The 19,811-nt window shown below is 43.4% G+C and overlaps 1 protein-coding gene across 1 annotated transcript in view; it reads left to right on the plus strand.

The window, feature by feature from the left end:
- Positions 1-19,811, plus strand: part of sema6bb (sema domain, transmembrane domain (TM), and cytoplasmic domain, (semaphorin) 6Bb) — a 120,553-nt gene that overhangs the window by 91,795 nt on the left and 8,947 nt on the right. Inside the window, exons 15-16 of the mRNA XM_018667361.2 lie at positions 683-760; positions 4,541-4,599. Coding sequence (XP_018522877.1) covers positions 683-760; positions 4,541-4,599 — 137 coding nt within the window. The remainder of the gene's footprint in view (positions 1-682; positions 761-4,540; positions 4,600-19,811) is intronic.

Consider the following 19,811-nt stretch of genomic DNA (forward strand, 5'->3'; position numbering starts at 1 on the left):
TAGTACAAATATAGATTAAAAGATGGTGTAAAAGTATCCAATTTAAGAACAATGTCTTCAGTCTTAAGCAGCATGGATACTGCTAAATGGTTATTGTAATGATCTGGTGAGTCCTTGCTTGTAAAAGGTACTACTAAAGTCTCCGGATGTCTGAATTTCCCCACACTTGTCAGATCAAACAAATTTCAAACTAGTGAGACTCAGGATACCAGAGCTTTCATCTGCACTACACTTCAAGTTTGGAACTTGTAAGTTGACTAATTTTGTCCAACTGCTTTTTCCAAAGTCAAGTCAATAAACTTTAACACCCAGTCCTTAGAACCACTTAAAATGCACCAAGAAGGGAGTATTTTTAAAACTGTCTCTGCTCTCAAGTGCATTATCTCACCCCGGTAGATGAAAAAATATTCTCTGCGATGAATGACATTAAGCAAGCAAGTTCAAGTCTTCAAGTTGGCAATGACAGAAAATGACAGTGGCCTCCTCTGAGGTAGGATATCAGTCTAAAAATGTATGACATGCTTCGGAAAATGATAATAAATTGCTGTTATTTGTGATTTGTAGTTGATGATCTAAAAAGCCATCAGTATGGTGGTTTAGATTAAAATCAAGATCAAGTCAAAGCAGAATCCACAATCTCTACTTTTTTAACAATCAAGTGGATTTTTGTGCGTCTCTGCAGGAACTGTATCGCCTCCAGGGATCCTTACTGTGGCTGGACCAGAGGAAGCACCTGCTCTTTCCTCCGGCCTGGGACCAGGTATGACACCTCTCTGTTTGTATATACATCACCATGACACACAATCTCTTCACTCCCCTTCACACATTACACAATGTCTGCCCTACGTCAGCATACTGACACTCTGTCTCTCTGGTTTATTCTTCTGTTTGTCTTTAAGTTGTTTTACCACCGTTCTCAGTTCTTTCTCTCTGATTCAGGAGTTTTGAAATTTTGTTTTGTTTTGATTTATTTCTTCCTTCAACATTCCTCTCAAGGTTATTTTTCTGACAGCACTCTGCAGAGACATCCCATAAATTATTTATCTGGTCTGGAAGTCCTTTGTTGAGTCTGTGACTATTTGAGCCTCTGAGTAACATCTGTGCCCTCTAAGTAGCCTGTCACACAGTCTGCTCTGTGTACCCTTATTGATTCAACATGTCTGCCGCTGCTGTTAAACAATGCTTCGTTCTTTCACTTTGCTTGTTATCAAGTAGCGGCCATAAAATACTGTGTGGGAGTTTTGTGTTTGTTTCTCTGTTGTGTAACTCTGTCTGTGTTGCGCACGTGTCCAGACAGTGTGTTGTCTGGGTGTGTGCATGAATGTGTTTGTCTGCCCTAAATGTGTGCGAATGGGAGAGTGTGTGTGTTGTGTGTGTGTGTGTGGTGTGTGTGTGTGTGTGTGTGTGTGTTTGTGTGACCCCTCTCTCCCTCCTGCTACCAAAACGCAGCGGTCCATCTTGACAGCTCACCTCCACTCACAGCTGCCTCCCTCCAGTGAAATCAAATCTCTCTTTAGTCGGGCTGCTTACTGAATTAGGTCTTCCAAAACACAGGTGTAGCGCCAGCAGAACAGACAACACGGGCCTTAAAGACCACCTCAGGCTGCCTGCTTATACTATTAAAGGCCTCTGTGTTGGGTCTTGATTTGATTTACCAAGGGCGGTCAACTCACCAATCGATTTTGCATCGAGTTACCGTGGATTTCCTCTTTGTGGAATAATGCAGCCTCTCTTTGCAAGCTGACACCAGAGGAGAAGTCGGCAATTGGCGTTATGTAACATCAGATTGTAATTTGGGCAGTTTGTGAGGAAGAGAATTTCTGTATTTTTAATGAAAGTAGCTCATTGTGTTGTGGTTGTTTTACTGGGAGGGATTTTTTTATGTCTGCTTTTACTGTTGTATGCATTTTATGTGTGTTTCTAATTATTCAATGTTCGTTCATTTTGTTCAGTGTTATTATGATACTGCTAAACACGGTGATACAAAAAGTTCTCACCAAAGTTTTGCCAGTGAGAATATGGTGAAAAAAAAAACAACTGTTTATTCATTTAGCTGAATTATTCATTTATTTTAGTTAACTGTTTTTTTGCTCGCAGGCTAACTATTCACTCCCTCTTGTTGTAATTGCAATGTGTGGTGCTCCAGTATTATAGCTGACTCAATATATGGAGATATTTTTTTAATCAAACTTTAATTTCGTTTTCATTAAATTAGCTTAGCTGCTCCATAATCTTTCCACGTACCCCATGCCTTCAGGAGTATCCTGTGGGGTACGAGCACTGCTGGCAGGGCATCTGTAAATAATGTCCACAGAACTCAAACATATGGTCTTTATCAATGTACCTGGGCGAATGAACTGGAAATAGACAACAATGTGAAATAAGGGAAAACCACATGCACGCAGAGACGAAGCTAATGTATTCAAAGTAAATGACCCACAGTCCGTGAGAGGCAGCCAACTGAACACAAAACATTGTTCTTTATTAAGATGACAACTGCTGTAGGTTCACAGCACAGCACAGTTGGACTCATTTGTCACAGTTTTTTCTGGGCATTAAAAGCACAAATGTTGGCTGCACTGCTGCCTGAGCCTTTAGCTAATTGTAGAATACAGACTTCTTAGTCTCTTCTCCCAGTGAGCTCAATTCAGTGTCCCCGGCCAGCTCGTGCTCTGGTTCTTCAAAGGTTGTTTGTGGGCCAAATGGTGCTTCAGTGAAGAGCCATGAAAAACTTTACATGGTTATTTACTTGTCTGTAGCAATTTCCCATTTTAATCCAAAGTGTCTTCAATGAGTTTGACTGATTCATTACAATCAAGACAAGGCTGTACATCTTTGACTTGTGAGATCCACCCACCAGGATCCTGTTTTACATGCTAAGACTCACAACAGGCCTGCTTCCCTGAAGGCTTTTAACTTTAAAGAAGCTCCCATGTATCTGAATGTCCCTTAAATTATTACATAGGCTTGCATCAGGTCACCTGAATGTCTCTGCTGCCAAGCGCTCACTGATGCAATGGATCCTTATTAAGACAACTGTGAAGTGTTTGGTTACAAGCACGAGCCACATCTCAGTGGTTAATTCAAGAAATTTATGGCCAAGAAATCACATCAGTTTATAGATCATGGATTAAAGTCAAAGGGTTTTTTTTTTACTTGAAGGAATAGTTTGACATTTTGGCAAATATATACGTATTTGCTTTCTTTACAAGAGCTGAATGAGCCCGACCAAGAACTAGCTTGAGCACAGAACTGCCAGCTAAAGCACAACTTGTTGTGTCTGCACTTGAGAAAAAAATGTTAATTATAGAGCTTTACATGTATACCTTCAGACAGCCCCTGGCTAGCTGTTTTCTTCCTTTCATACTAAGTATAATTATATTACTGAGTATTATTGATCTTCTCATCTACCTCTCAGCAAAAAGTAAATATGTATATTTTCCAAAGCTATGCGCTTACTTCAGTGTAAATTGCTTTTAAGGCACAAATCAACACTATTTGTCAGTGTGTGTGTGTGTGTGTGTGTGTGTCTTTTCCCACATCAGATACCCAGCATTATATATATAAAAAAACAGCTCAAACTGTGATCAAAGATGTTTTCACACCTTTCACAGCATCACTCATATGTTTTACTTTAATCACTCGATTACAGTATTTCCAGCTCTGCGTGGCCTCCATTGTAAATGCACACTGTACTGAACGAAGCCTACAGGCCTGTACCTCTGCACGTGCACACAAACACACACGCTACACAGACTCACTCTGCTTCTGTTTTCCCTGGTACCCTGAAAGCAGTTGTGTTTTTCTTTTTGAGCACCTGGTCTTTATGTTGTTCTCATTTCCTCTCTGCTCCCTCACTCCATCATATATTATTGTCCTTAGAGCTTTCCCTGCTCCCCTGCTGCCCAAATGAGGAAATGAGTTTTGAGGCACAGGGCTAGAGGATGCAGGAATAAGATACGTCATCATTTCTCTAAAATAATAGAAAAACAGTTAAGTTTGAGGTTTTGTTTAAGGTGGATGATAAATCACTTTTTCATAAGGGTATGATTGGTTTTTTAATAAAGCTGATATGATGACATTTTTTAAAGCCTCCATACCTTAAGCAGCATATTAATGACTGTGGCAGATTTTAACTCCCTAATACTTGACGCGAGGGTTATATTTACCTCACACATATCTAATGTGAAGACAAATATGCTGACCCAGAAATATTTGCAATTTAGTGCATTAATCATTTTAAGGACCCTGCAGGCATAAGTGGTTATCGTTAAATTCTAATGATGATTATGGCAAGAAATTAAGCAGCTCAAGGGCTGTTTTAATTAAATTATTTTTTTTGTCGCAATAAAAACAAAGATTTCAACAATCTAGGTGTCAGAGGAGCTTGCAGAGATATACGCCTCCTTGTGACTTGTCCTCTGCCGTAACATTGAGATAGTTTTCCTGTATCAGAGAGGATCTGTGCTGTGTGTCAGTGGCCGAGTTGCTGTGCCTCTGTGTCTTCTGATTAATGACTGTGTCTCTTCTTCCTCTGCAGACTGCCGTTCGAGCAAGATGTTGAACAGGGAAACGTGGCCCACTTGGGTGACTGTGACGGTAAGACGAGTGACTCTCAGTCTGTGTGTGTTTGTTTGTTTGTGTGTGTGTGTGTTGTTTGCCCACAAGTGTTAAAGCTAATCGCTCTCTTGTCTTTGCCCAGATCCTTACATAACTTGTGTATCTTCAGGGTAAACAACAATACAGTAAGAGAGAAAGGAAGAGTCTGGTAGTTTCAGTTTATACAGAGGAAATCCACAAATAAACACAGAGACAAGTCCCAGTCCACCTCAGTGCTCTGTAGTATCTCACTTCTCCCAAGAGCACGCACCGAGATCCAACGCAAAGACGGTCTGCTAGTCTCATTTTGTCTCTGAACTGGCAAGAAAATCCCTGTGTATGTTTTAAGTAACTTTGTTCTTCTCGCTGTTTACTTTGTCCTTACTTGTATTCTATCTCTGCTTTGGTCTGGTAGGTTTTGTTGCTTATACATGGTGGTTAATTATATTCAACTCCAGCTTGAATTCCCCTTGATGTTTCCTGTTCTCTCTCTCCCTCCCTCTCTCTTTCTGTCTCTCTCTCTCCCCCTCTTTCCCTCTCTCTCTCTCTATCCATATCATTATTAAAATAGAAGTGGTACACACAGCAAAGCGAAATCTCTATTCTAGATACACAGAGGTTTTGGATACTCCCATGACGCTTCCCTCGCTTTGATCTGAGCACTAATTCCAATGCGTGCAAATTAATCCTTTGCTTCTGAAAGTTCCCCGAGTTCATGTGCCGTGCTCCCTGAGAAGAGAACAGATAAATATTGCATAATCGGAACCCGCGTACAACTCTAATCCTGTTTCAGATGGGTGCTCTGTTTGATGCTGCTCTCTCACTTCAGGTCCTCTGACCCACCAAATCACAGGGGACGACCTCTGTAACTGATGGCTGATGCTCCCTCTGAAGTTGAGCTAGTTATTTGTCTCCATTAAGCTCATGTGTAGCCCCCTCTAGAACATATAGGGAACCTTATTTGAGTTTTTGGTCTTGCTCCCTACACAGAAACCCATCGTCTTCCAAGGGGTCTGTTTTATTTAAAACATCTATCCTGTTTTTGATTCGTACGAGTTTGTTTTGTTTTTTTTAATATCATCAACTAAAAGATGAAAAATGTGAGAAGTCTCTTCTCTCCACGAGAGAACTCCACTTCAGCAAATACATACTGTTGTGCAGGAAGCTTGTAATTAAAAGTGCAACTTCTATGATCATTACTCTACTTCTGTACTACACCAGTGGGTGAGAGATGAACATAATTACTCATGCTCAGTGCTAATGGACTGTTTTACAAGCTCCAGTCTGGGATCCTCTTCTGTGCTTGTTATATCGCGACCTTCGGTTCACGGTCTTGGGGTCAGAGAAAGTAATGATACTCATACTGAAGGTGCAGCTACATCAGCCCTCTCCTGTCTGTTCGCTGTAGATCATCACAGCACCTTTTTTCCAAATGGGTCATAAAATGTCTGTCATCCTTTAAGCAGTACTCCAGCAATTTAATATTTCACTTCTGTAAAGTTGCGAGAGTGTGATTTTAAAAAATGGTCAAGTCAAAGCAGCAGAAAAATCCTGACTTTTACTTTCTAGTGAATGAGAGTACCTTGCCACCTAACATACGCTACAATCTATCAGACAGCTAAACTTCCTGTCCCTGTCATTTCCTGCACTTTCATGCCTTGCTGCATGCGTTGTGTCATGTGGAACTTGAAACTGGGCAATGTGGCACTTCCCAGTGGATTCTCCTTGATGTACTGTGGTATGAATTGTTCTTCATTTCTACATCACTTTGGTCCATCCCTCAGAAAAAAAAGTAATAGTTTTTCCTAAACTGTATCACAAAACACTATTTCTTTTTTGCCTCATAATAGTTAGCCTTGTGAAACACCTTCTACCTAACAGATATAATATCAGCCTGTTACAGCTAGTGCAGGCCAAGCTCTAACAACGGTGGTTCCTACATTTTCCACGGTGCAACTTTGACATGTAAAGTTAGTGGCATGCTTCTTTAAACTGGCCACAAATATGAAGCAGAATATTTTTGGGTTTAGATTTTTGTACACATCAAATAGTTTGGTTACCCTGAGATGAAAGTGTGCAGCTCCCTGGTGATCTGTTCTTCTTGGACCGGTGTCAGATAGAGATGCACTGTCCTGCTCTCTGGCCCTGCCTTTGAGGAATTTCATAGCTCTGAGGCATGTTTGCCCCTGCAAACGATCCCATCATGAAATATGCCCGAGCTGAACTCTGTTGACAGAGGTGAGCTCTGTTGTCGTCAGATGAACGAGAGCTGCCAGGCTGGCATGGCTGGAATGTGAGCCAGCATCTATCTGACGGCTGCCACCAACACTTTATCTCAGATATTGTGATGAACTTGGTACCGTGGCCTATCTTTTCATCATATCCCCCTTTTTTTATTTGACACTTTCATTGTCCCTGATATGGATGCTTTCCTCAGTGTTTCCTGTTCCTAGTTAATCGCTGAGTCCATCTTTCTTTGTCTTCCTGTAAGACAAAGATTCTTTTCAGCCCGTCTGCAAACGCAATATTCAGTCAGAGGAAGACAGAGAGGCGCAGCTTCAATGGGCTTGTTATGACAAACTGTCACTGACACGGTTAAGACTTTGAAAACTGCCTGCACGCCCTCTCTATATGTGTCTGTCAGCATCTTCCTCTGTGCTTCTCTTCACATGCCTTGTTCTTCACGTACAGAGGACGCACAGTGTACATTAACGTACATACAAACACACATTAACGCTCCCATACACCGATACGCAAACTCCTTGGGGACTTGGATTGGTGGACTAGACAGAAGGCTTTTGGTTTCTGAATATTTCATATCCTTATATTGGACTCATTCTACCTGTCTGTATCTTGACCCAGCAGATGGAAGGTGAGATATGGTCTGGCCTATCTATCTCTCTTTGGGGAAATTCAGCAATCTCATTTTCACTCTCCCTTTGCCTTCTCTCCTTCCTCTTTCTACAGCTGTGTGTCTAACTAAATTTTCCCTCTCTGGCCTCCAGTCATGATCAAAATTCACACCATCTTCAACAGTCAATAATCAAAATAAGCTGTTTTCTATGATAATGTTTCCTCATGATTTTGGTGAGGTACGAGGTAAAGGTTAAAGAGTTGCTTAATTCAGCTGGTATTGGGGAGACTCTGGTGGATCATGTGATAAATCTGAGGGGTGCTAAAATGATTACTACAAGGGACAAAGGCAGTGGGTTGCAAAGAGACAGGTTTTTTTCTTCACTTAACTGCATTACAAATCAAAATAGTTGCCAATCAGTGTCCTAAATTTCACCTACATTACAAAATACACATTTTCTCACTTACGTTTAGTGATATGTAGCCACTTCAAAGCATTTACTTTCTTTTGCCCTTGTTTCAAAGGGCCATTTTCTTTGGTACAAAGTAGTTCAAGTGAAATATTTTCCAAAGAAATGGCAAGCTGTGCTGACAATAGTCTTACGACCAAAACATTTGCTTTTCTTTCACATTTATTTCACCCTTTGACTCCTTTTAAATATATAATAAATTGCCTTTTCTTTTCCTTTTGCATCTCAGCATGTTCTAGATTTTTTTTCCATTGTGTAGGCATTCATCTCTTAGACATTTTTCAATGCTGTGAGCGCCAGAAACAAAATTTCAGTCACTTTGGTTGTGTTGTTGGTGGCGGAAATCTCAGGGACAGATATCTCAGAAAAATCTGTCTCATTTTTGGCCAAATCTGTCTGTACGGTTAGATACTGCCAGAGTACTGTAAGTGAGAAAATATGTTTTTTGTAATTTGGCTGAGCCAGCCCCTTGAGGTTCAGCTGGTTATATTCAACTTGTTAAAGGAGGATTCTGCTGGTTTTGTCTCTCCAGTTTGTCTGAAAAGTCTGAAAACAAGTAAGCTATAGTGCCAAAGTCTTTGCTCCTCTTCTGCGTCTCTCCCTCGTGTTTCATCTCTCTCCAGTCCCAGTCAGTGCTACACTGATTTCAGAGCTGTCATCAGACCTCAAAGGGAGATGGATGGACGGCCTTACTTAAAGCCCAGCTAACTGCCTCCCCTTTCTCCTTAGCCAGAGAGAAGCAGTTGCTGGAAGGAGAATCGATTTTCATCTCTCCTTTGGCTGATGGCAGTCGAATAGATATCAAGGGTGATTCTGCAAGGGGAAGAGGAATGGAGCTGAAGGAGGGGGAGGTGGGGTGGGGGGGTGCTGGGTAAATCAGATCAAGGGGTAGAGAGCAGAGCAAAAAGAATGAGTGAGGGATTGAGAGATCATAGGAAGGAGGCAAACTTTGAGGATGGAACGGGGTGAAATGGTTCAGGGGATGAGAAGTGTGGAGTCATGAGGGTGAATAAGAAAAGAAGCCGAGCGATGGGGAGAGAGGACAGAAGAAGCGAGGGTGCAGGCGGAGAGAAAGGCGAGGCGGCGAGGGGGTAATCAAATAGCAAACTGAGAAAAGGCGAGGGGTGGGTGGGGGGAGATGAAAGCTTTGAGAATAGGAGGGAGGTGCAAGGAAGGGAGAGGAGCGGTTATTTTCATGGGTGCTATGCCCGAGCTGGGGGTGTGACAAATGGACTGAGTGTGCCACCGGCGTCTCCTGTGTCACGGCGCTGTCACTGGCCTCCTCAGCGGGCTCGTGGCCAAGCTGTAACTCTGCCAGGGTGATGTAAACCACCTGCCTCGTATCCTCATAATCTTTTCTTTTCATATATCACCGAGCCGTTGCCCTTCTCCTCACTTCACACTGGTATCTACATCTTTATTCTGCAACTTTCAGTTTTTCTTAATTTGTCATAAAAATCAATTAAACAAGCATAATGCTCCTCACTCAAGGAAATGTCTTTCTGCAGTGTCAGAAGACCACAGTGTGAGATCACTTTAATTCTGTGAAACTTTGAGGACGTCAAGTGTAGCTAAGGGTATTGCCTCGTGGTTATGCATGGTTCTCCCTGCACTTATTAGAAAACAAAGATCACCTTCCCAACACACACACCCACACACACACACACTCACATCAAATATTAGTATGTAGAGACATGCCGTTCCTCTAAACCCGTTCTGATCAAAGCAGAGTTTGGAAGCACGGCTAATTGAGACGATGTGTTGTGGGAGGGACACTTTGATGAAAGAGATGAGGTCAGAAAAATATCTGGGTTCAATTATGTGTGTGTGTGTGTGTGTATTCGTGCGTGTGTGTCTAATGTACCTCTGTCAGCCTGCACAGGCTCTACTTTCTCTCAGGCACTAAGCAGACTAACTTTGTTGTTGTTCAGTAATTTCTTGGGTTCAAACAAGCACACTTGTGCAGAGTGGGGAGAGGGGTGAAGTGACACAGCTGTTCTGGCATTAAGTTGTTCTTGTGTTTCCACCTGCTCAGACCACATTTTATGGAACACAAGGGCAAAGAGCAGTTTTTAAGGCTTTGGTTCGCAGATACATGAACACAGACATCTGATGAAATCGTTGGAAAAAATAAGGAATTTTGAGCATTTCTGACTTCTGACAAACACACATCAAAAGATGATTTTCAATGCAATTAAGGCAGAATCTCTGTTTGACTCTTATCCATAATATTATCTACAGCTGCTTTAAGAATGTCATTTATGAGGTCTTCTTCTTTTTACTAAGCAGTTTGTTCCATCCGCTGTCTCTAATTATAGTGATGTAGTGTTATACCCACATTTGAACTCAAACAGTGTCGATACCTTCATCAATTATTCAGTTTTCTGACACATCATCTGGATCTTTTCCTCAAGATTAAGTCCAAAGTTTTTGAATAGGGTCTGGACATTTTACCCAATGATCAAAACTCTGATTCTTCCTCTGGAAAGAGAGAGTTTATTCCTCACAGCTCGTCAAAACCAGCAACGGTGTAAACACAGAAGCGAAGAGGCGCCTGTGAACCCAGCGCAGACCTACTCTCAGAGATCAAAAGTGCAGAAGAAATACTGGTGCAGCACTCTGGCTTTTTCATGTGTTTTTTATAGTGTTTGGACAACAATACAGTCGGATGGCCCACAGGCGTGAGCAATACCAGGTTTTAGCTTCACAAATAATATGTGTTAGTCGCCTAAATTAATTTTTGATTTTAGTTTCTTCTGGAGAATATTTGGTCATAATAAAAAGATAAAACAACACCAGTCTTATCCCTTGGAAAAATAAACCATCTGTCCTTTGAAACTTATTTGGAGTGCTAAATAAACATATCCGTGCTGCTGTGTTCATGTGGTTTTGGATGCTGTACCAAGACATTTCTTATCCTATTAGGAAACTGTCAGATCTGATGTGATCAGCCATTAGTGAAGCCTGCCCTGACTCCACCTGCTGATATTATATTCCTCCTACTAATAAAACATTAATTTTTGCTTCTAGTTTGAACTGCCTCTGGTCCCTAAGATTGCAGAAAAAAACAATAAATAGTTGATCACACCCATTTATACCCGGAGTCTGAACTAGCAGTTTAGCCTGCAGGAAAAATAGAGTCATTAATATCTGTATGTGAGTAGATGTGTGCCCTCTAAATTAGTAGGCTCTTCGCAGTGGACAGCTCAGCCAGCGTGACAAACTGCAGCTGGATTTGTGCTGGATTTAGTTTTAATGATGTTTGAGCAGAACACACTCATCTGACAGAAATCACCTAACTAACTCTGAACTGCTGGGGTTTTGGAGTGAGTGTGTGTTTGGGCATGTTCACAAATGTGTGTGTGTGTGAGAGAGAGAGAGAGAGGTGAGCATGTGTGAACGTGCATGTGAAGTAATATAAACCATTTCTGTAAACAGCGTAATGAGTCAGATTTGGTCTAGGCGTCGACAGACGGCGTAGGATGTCAGATCCACTTACGGCAGGTTATCGCAACGTGTCGATTGCCAGGCTTCACTTTTTCCAGGTGGTGACCCTTGCTGACAGGCAGATCGGTTACAGCCTTAGCGCAGCCTAAATGGTCTGTCAAACCTCCAGCTTCTCTGTTTTAATTTGCCATGAGGGCCTTTAAAGGAAAAAGATTCTTGTATCCGAATCATATACCTTGAACCCTGCAACAGCCTCAAAATGCAAGCACCTAAATCTCCCTGCGGCAATGAGCTAATTGCCAAATTATTTTATTTTGCTGTTTGCAGGCACTTTGGGGGGAATGACTCAAATTGTGTTTGCACAGGCAGTTCATCAGCTAAAGTCAACTCTGTTAAACCAGCCATCAAACAGGAGCGGGAGGCGGCGGCGGCGGCGGTTTGTGTGTGTGGGGGGGTGTGTGTGCGTGGTGCTGTAGCTGCAGAGACGTCCTGCTTCATCGCATTCCTTCTCTGTTCCAGCTCAACACTTTCCTCAGATCTCTTTTTCCTCTCTGTTGACAAAAGTGAGTGTAGGCTTCTCAATGAACGTATGCATCCAAACCCTCGCGGACACGCACGCTCATACACACACGTACAAATACTTGCGCGCACATGTTCGCCACCCGTTTTGCTGTGAACTCACTCAGGCGTAATGACATAGCCAGTGTTGCCACAGTGTAGCTACAGATGGAAGCAATTATGGTGCTGTGAAAATATTTCCCGAAGAAAGGCAGTGTTTTGACTGGTGGGACAGCGGGATGCAATCACTCAGTAATTGAGGTCCGCTGAAACATCAATGAGGCGAAGGCAGATTGGAGATTCCTTGTTGTGGCATCATGTTGGAATGGATGACGGTCACTGCGCTGCCACGACCGATCTCACATCTTTCTCCTCTGGTGGTTGTAACGTTGTGAGGAGCTTTGTGCAGGAAGGAAAAAATTTGTTGCCAAATTTATGGTCGTGGTCTCGTTTAAATTCGGTTCTAATTGCTGTGGTTTGGAGAGAGGCCTGAGCCGAGGCTTGGGAGGGAGTGCCCCATAAAGCGGACACAGTTCTTTGCATTTACATGGCAGCTAGTTAAAGCGCAGGGTCTTAAGTCTGCTGATGATAAATGTGTTGCCCTGAAGCCTGAACCCCAACAGAGAGACAGAGACAGGAAACGAAAGCGGGGAGGGGGGGGGGGTTTAGTTCATTTTTGGTTTGATGCGGTCTCCTCTTTCAGACAGAGAGAGGGCTCTGTAACCTTGACGCCACAGTCGTCTTGCCTCCTCTCCCAACTCCCTCTGCTGTCACTCCTGCAAGTCAGACACCAAGGGTGCACATAGAGGGAGGGAGGGAAGGAGAATAGACAAGTAGAGATAGAGGAAGTGTGGTGTGTAGCTGAGCATCCCCAGACACCAGACTGCGCTCGAACTCACACATCTCTCCCACTCCGAGGAGTTTCTGAGAGGCTTGAAGAACAGGCCTGATCCCCTCAGTGAATACCAAGACTTGGCTGATGAAATATTAGGACCTATGCGCCTTATAACAATTGATGTGTGTGTGTGTGTGTGTCTGTGTGTGTGCGTACTTGGGCATAGCAGAGGAAAACTAGAAGCAAAATAGTGTGCAGCATTCAGAGCAGAGATTGGGAATTTTTTTAGCGAGCTCTAAGAAGATAAGAATAGCAGCCTCAGCCTCTGGAAAGCTTCGGCGAGGTGCGAGGACTCCTGAAGGGCTTCTGCTCTTTCATCTGACTTCCTCCTCTGAGTCCCCCCTCTGCTCCTCACATCTCCTTCCCCACAGCGGGAAGCCTCACAGAGAGCCTTGAAAAATACAGAGTTGCCCGCTGACCCCTCAGCGGGCCACGGGGTCCTCGTTGATAGATGTGTTTGTGTGTTGTGTGTGCTGCCATCTTTCAAGGAGTGGTTGAAGGGAGATTTTGGGTGGTGAGGGTTGTAAGCACACAGCCCTGCAGTTACGCTGAGTTCTTGGTGTTTTAGTGATTTTCACCAAAAAACTACAGTTAAACTTTTAAGAGGAGCACAAGAGTGAAAACTGATGTCCACCCTGATTTTATGTCCCCACACATCTAAAAGTTGCTCCTCTCTGCAAAGGATATCAAAGCCACTGACTGTTAACAAGGCCCTGTTGCAACCTTGATAGCCCAAAAAACGCTTCAGGTTATAGAAACTTAAGAGAAAAACCAGGGAGATTGAATGCAAATGCAAATGAAGTGCTCGTTATGCAAGAGTCCATCTGAGTAATTACAAAAACGATAAGGTTAAATAAACAAGAATAAATAGACACAGACCTGGATTTCAAAATAAATAAATAAAAAATAAACATATCAGCCCTTAGCTCCAGTATGTAAATTGCAGACAGAATTTGTTCAAGTTGAGGCAGTTTCACTGAGATGATTAGGGGAAAAAAAAAAAGTTGGATCGGCACATTAAACACTGTGTGATGGGTCCTAGATCTTTTTTATACACAGTCGCACACAAATATACAGCTGAAGCCACAGGCTTTTCTCACTATCTGCAAAACTGAACACCAGACACTGGCATTTATGGAATTTGGCTGAACTCACACACACACACACACACACACACACACTCACACTCACACTCATGGCTGATGAAGAATAAAGACCTGGGGCAGGTGCTGAGTAATAGTTGTCCAGTAAAGAGTGGGTAGGACCTGGAGGCATCGTGTAATACCTCAACAGAGTCCTGACTTCCTCAGCACTGTAACTACTCTCCACTCGCCACCACTGGGGATTGTTTTTGTGTCTATCATTCAGACAGAAATCGACCATGGTGAGTTCCCCTAACTCTCTGCATCAACCCGCCCCACCCCCCACACACACACACACACACACACACACCCCTTCTCTTTCTGCAACACATCAATAACACCACATTGCTTTTTTCCACACTCCTTTTTCACTCAGTCACACTCTCTCTCCATCTCAATCTCGTTCTCTTTCACTTCATTTATGTTTCTCGCTTCCTCCCTTGCTCTTTCCCTCTCTGTCACCTCTCTCATCGGCGTCCTCCTATCTCTTTCACCATCAAGTTTGTTGCAGCACCCTCGGTATTGATCACCTTAAACTCCCCTTTTTAGTCCAGGTCAGCTGACGGGCTGCTGTGATTCTGAGTGATCTTCTTCCCCCTGACTCTGGGATGTGTCCTGGCGGCGTGTCCAACCCGCAGGGGCCTTGTCAGGGCGGAGACATTTCATTAAAGGTGGCCTGTAAATTAACGGCACGGGCGGGGCGGCTGAACGAATGGGGCGAGAGAGGCTTCAATCAGCCACCCAGATGGCGCTCAGCCCACGACATGAGGCCTGATGGTTCAATCATTAAACCTTTGGACATTTGAATCGGGAAGGAGTCCAATGCTTCAGCGCTGGGGGTGTTAACATAAAAACAAATTGGCATGTGTTTTCAGCTGGTGGGCGTATAGTATAGCACCGTACATAGCTCTGATGTGATATATATGGATATAACATGTGAGGAAGATTAAGTTGAAATTGCCTGCTTCATGGTTTGGGAATGAGAGATATGAACCCTCTGGGCAGATCGTTAGACTAATGCTATGCGGACCTGTGCTCCAATTTATTGCCTGTGACGTGTTTGTGAATATTTATTATTGCTCTCCACAGCCTGCTTTTGGCTTTGCCCCTAAAATGAGAGTATCAATTACCAAAATGAAAACACCAGCCAACACAGTAACTCCGTCTGTCATAAGATATAGAGGAAAACAATAAAAATTGCCATCCCACTGAGAAACCCACACATGTACATTTGCACACGTGGACTCTCCTACACACAAAACTCTGTGGGAAAACAATTTATTTCTCCTCTGTGCCCTGCCACAGCCCAGTTGCTTTGTTTGGACTGGATGCAGCTGAAACTGCCAACAGACTCGCCCTTGTTAAGCCGCCTTTCGCCCGAAAGGTTTGACCAGATATGGAAAACAAGGTCTCCAGATATAAATGAATCCACAAATTCATTGAGGAACATTCCTGACAGCAACACGTGTGCAAAGGCTGTGAAAAAAACATTTATGGGGAACCACAAAAAAAAAAGTCCTGTAGTTTTTGATTACACGGCAGCAGGAGGGAGTAGGCACCCCCGCAACTCCTGATGATTTTAACACATAGCATTCCCCTCTAAAGCAACTGTACATTTACCTCATTTACCCCAAGCAGAGATTTTTCTATAAGCACGAAAAGGAGAGAGAAACCGAGATGAGGAGAGAGGGTGAGAGTTTAAAAATTAAGATACTCTGGGCATCTGGAGGGGGAGAGTGAGGGGTGTGAGAGGGGAATGTATAGGCAGCAAGAGAGTCATGCAGGTATGTAATTATGCAGTCATCATCGCAAACCTTGACTCCGAGCCAGCCCAAAGCCTGATCTGCCCTCGCTAATAGACCCAGCTGAAGACCTGAATCTATTAACAGGCAGGTTTTTTTGATGGAGTTTTTATGGAATTTTAATTGCAAACACATGGCCTGTGCCCATAAATCTTTTAACATATTGATCATTCGGGTGCGAGACAGGCCTGTCTGACTGGCCCTCAGAGCCGAGGTTTTGGGGGGAAGTTTTATATTTTTATATATATTATTTATATTTTTTTTTTTTTTTGCTTACCAGGGAGTTCGTGCAGAACTCTCCAGCAGCTTCCCTCCACCGTGCTCTGGAAACGCTGTCAGGGAGGAACTGTAAATGGTTTTACAATCATCCAGAGAGTAAACATGGTTTACGAGCATGCAAGCTTTAGTCCAAGTAAGGAGCTCTGCAGCGTTTGTGCTTCCTTTTGTTTTTAAAGCGGCTTTAATTCTTTCTCAGTTTCTTGCCATCCTTAAAAATCACACACTGGTGTTAGCGTCACAGCTCACAACATGAGGTGCACTCCATGTTTGTGTGTGAGCGAGAGAAATAGGAGGTAAGATATATAGTGCAAGATTGGGTAAAAAAAGTAAGACAGTGGGAAGGAGGAGGATGTGCTAAAAACAAGAAACAAAATAGTGCCTGCAGTCTCTCAACAGAGGAAAAGGAGAGAGGGATAATGAGCAAAATCACTGAGCCATGGGTGCAGGCAGTGCACAGTCTCTTATTAACACACACACATATTCATACGTCTTTACACACCGCGACGCACATGCTTTTGCCACGTGCAAACCCTGCCATTGCTGCATGCATAAACACATTAACATGCAGAGAAATGGTGGATTCTGAAGATGAAAGCCCCCTCAGATCAGTGGCTGTACGCTGACACAATCGTAACCTATCAAGCTCAGAAGTGTGTGCTTGTGGCATCGACAGGTCCACCGGGATGCTGTGAAGTCTCTTTGTTCTGTTTTGATGTGCCCTGTTTCTAATACATGTATTCCAGCTCTTAAACTGCATAAAAGTTCCCCTGCCTGGCTTTTGATTAAGGAACTTATCGAACTGTAGGCAGCCTCAAATAGTTTCCAAATTCATCCGTTAGCATCTGAAATTGGGAATACATCTGGATGGTAATCAAAAGCAGTGTTGGAAGTGAGCAAGTGAAACGTGCCTCTTGATGCCATTTGATTGTTCTGGTGATAAGTTTTTTGAGAATAATTCCGCTTCATTTCAACCTAGGTCTTATTTGTATTTTGGTCATTATCATCAGTATTGGAATGTTTTTTTCTTCTTTCCTTACTTGTTAAACATCCCTTGACCCCTCAGATTCATCCTCTGGGTCTCAACCACCAGGTTGGGAACTACTGGTTTGGAAACTCAGGCTTAACCACTGGCTTGTCTGATCATCTGAATGCTCTTGTTTCTTGGCCTGTCAGACTTTATTGTAGTGACGCAGCAGTGTTCCCAGATTTCAGCAATTACTTTGATGAATGCAGTGCTATCATATCCCATCGAAACGACGGCCAAAACTATGAAAATTAGACCCAAGTCGTGATAAACTGGATTATCTTTTGGATGCAGTGGGTCTAATCAAGACCATCATCACTGAAGGTGGGCTGAAAATGATCTTCTTCCCTGATCATCTGACTGTCTGTCTTTATCTCTCACACACACATGTTCACGAGGCCGCCGTCGAAAGCCAAGCCGCGAGCCCAGCAGATACACAGAGTCGTCTGCCAGTGCTCTAATCAAGGGAAATGTTTAACAACTGGCATGGAGCTAGAAGGGCTTTTCATTAATTTCCCGTACTCACCGGCAGAATGGTGGTGGGGGGGGGGGGGGGTGAGAGCGGAAAGCATGAGGGAAAACTTAGAGGCAGCCACAAAAATCACTCCGATTAACATGACCACAGCTGTCGCGTTCGCCGAGCAACGGAAAACGTCGCTTTGTAGCTTTAATATTAAATTCAGTCGTGCAGGAACGACCGCGATTTGATTTGAGAGCGTGTGAGTAAAAGTTTCTTTACCTCTCTTATGAATTTTTAAGCCATTACTCCCATCATGCTGCCACCCCTGGTGATCAAAGGAGTGGTGGGTAAGGGAGAGAGAGGGAGAGAGGAGAGAGAGACAGAGACAGAGATACGGAGAGAGGATTAAGAGCTAACAAGAGGATTGGAGGGAGGGAAGGACGATACGGCGTGTGAAGGAGCAGATGACTGTGGGTTAGAGACAAAGGAAATCAAATAGCGAAGTAAAATTGAAACTATGTGAGAGCTCCTTTGTGCTTTGAATTTGACAGCTAACTGGTGCGTATATACATATACACAAATATCCTATCAGTGTTGCTTTCAACAGCAGAGCTCTTCCATCTTCTGTGCTACAAAGTAGGTCTCCTCTCTCCCCCAAACTCCACTCCTCTATCCCTTTGTCTCCCCCCTTCACATCTTTAATCCTCACTTATTCCCTCCTCACCTCATCTCCTCATCTTCTCACCTCTTTTGTCTCATGTCCTCCTCCCATTTCCTTTCTTTTCCTTAACCTATATAAAGTCACTCTCCTCTCCCTCTCCCTCTCCCTCTCTTTCTCTCCCTCTCCTCTCCTCTCATTGTTACGCTGTAATTGGAGCTGGAAGCCTCAAGACAACCGGCTCAGTGTGCGTCAGGCTGACAGGCAGGCCCGTTGGCTTCTATTAAGCTTTAATAAGTGAGCAGGATTGGGAGAGAGAGAGAAGGAGCTGAAGGGAGGAGAGAGTGTGCAAGCTGCTGCCTCTACTGTCATCCTTTCGCTGGGATGCGAAGAAACCTGTCTGCTGTCACACACAAGCGCTACCAAAATCTCAAACCACCCGCCCTTTCATTTTCATCGGCTTTTTGGGGCTTATTGCCGCCGGCTAAAGATTTTGTCTGCATGTTGTGTATCCAAGAAAGACGTTTATAATGTGGGGGATAAAAGAAATTGACAAAATGATTAACATATCTGAGTGTCCATGTCAAAGAGAAAGACTCTTGACAGAGAAATCTGTCTCTGTTCTACAGCTGCAAACACACACAGGCATACAGGACTAACACACAACACACACACTTGTCAAGCCCCCTCCTCCTGCATGAGGATGACAGCAGTATTATTGCACTGAGCAGAATTTAATCTGAAGTGCCACACAGCAACCCTGGACCACAGTTGAGGTAAATGTTAGAGAAATATCTACAGCCTCTGCAGCTGAGTATAGCAAGAACAATTCCAGCTGTGTGTGGTGTGTGTGTGTTTGAGATAGAGAGAGATTTGTGGTTGTGTTGCTGCCTTGTTTCTGTGGTTGCGGCGCTTGGTCTTTGTGTACAGAATCATCAAGGCTGCGGTTTGCTGAAAAAAAAAACATCCAGTCATGAATCAATTCATTACCTGACTCACATTCCTCCTGTGTGTGTGTGTGTGTGTGTGTGTGTGTGTGTGTGTGTGTGTTTGTGTGTGTGGAAACTCTAAATGAACGCACTGGCACTGTAACCTCCAAATGCCTTTCTTTGTGTCGCATCTGCTGCCCCCAAGAACGCCCTTTTTACTGAGGAGAGGAGCGATAATGTAATTGAAGCTGGCAGTCATTCCAAACTGAATATTGGCCCGAAACATGAAAATAAATACAGCAGGAGTCGGGGCTATGTTTAGGCTGCCACAACAAAGATGCCAACAATGTGTTCAAGGAGAAAAGAACTTCCAGCGAACAAATGCCAGATTCAATATAAACATGTAAGAACATGGGTGCTTAAATGAATACACAAAGACTAAAAGGACGTCTGTGTTGGTTACCCTGCGTAACCGCGAGCTGGCTGTGTGACAGTTTGAAAGGGAATGAACTGAGGAAAGATATGTCGTGAGATCCGAATTATGAGCTGCCATCTGTGTTGCGGAGCAATTTTGAGATATTGAGCAATCAAGTTCTCACATCCCGCTGGGTGAAAACTAACCTCCTAAATAAACATTAATGCTCAGTTAAATAAACACTTTAAAATGCATAACTAAAGCCTCATGCGAGGGCCGA

Source organism: Lates calcarifer, linkage group LG17 (genome assembly GCF_001640805.2).
Source record: "Lates calcarifer isolate ASB-BC8 linkage group LG17, TLL_Latcal_v3, whole genome shotgun sequence".
Taxonomy (NCBI): domain Eukaryota; kingdom Metazoa; phylum Chordata; class Actinopteri; family Centropomidae; genus Lates; species Lates calcarifer.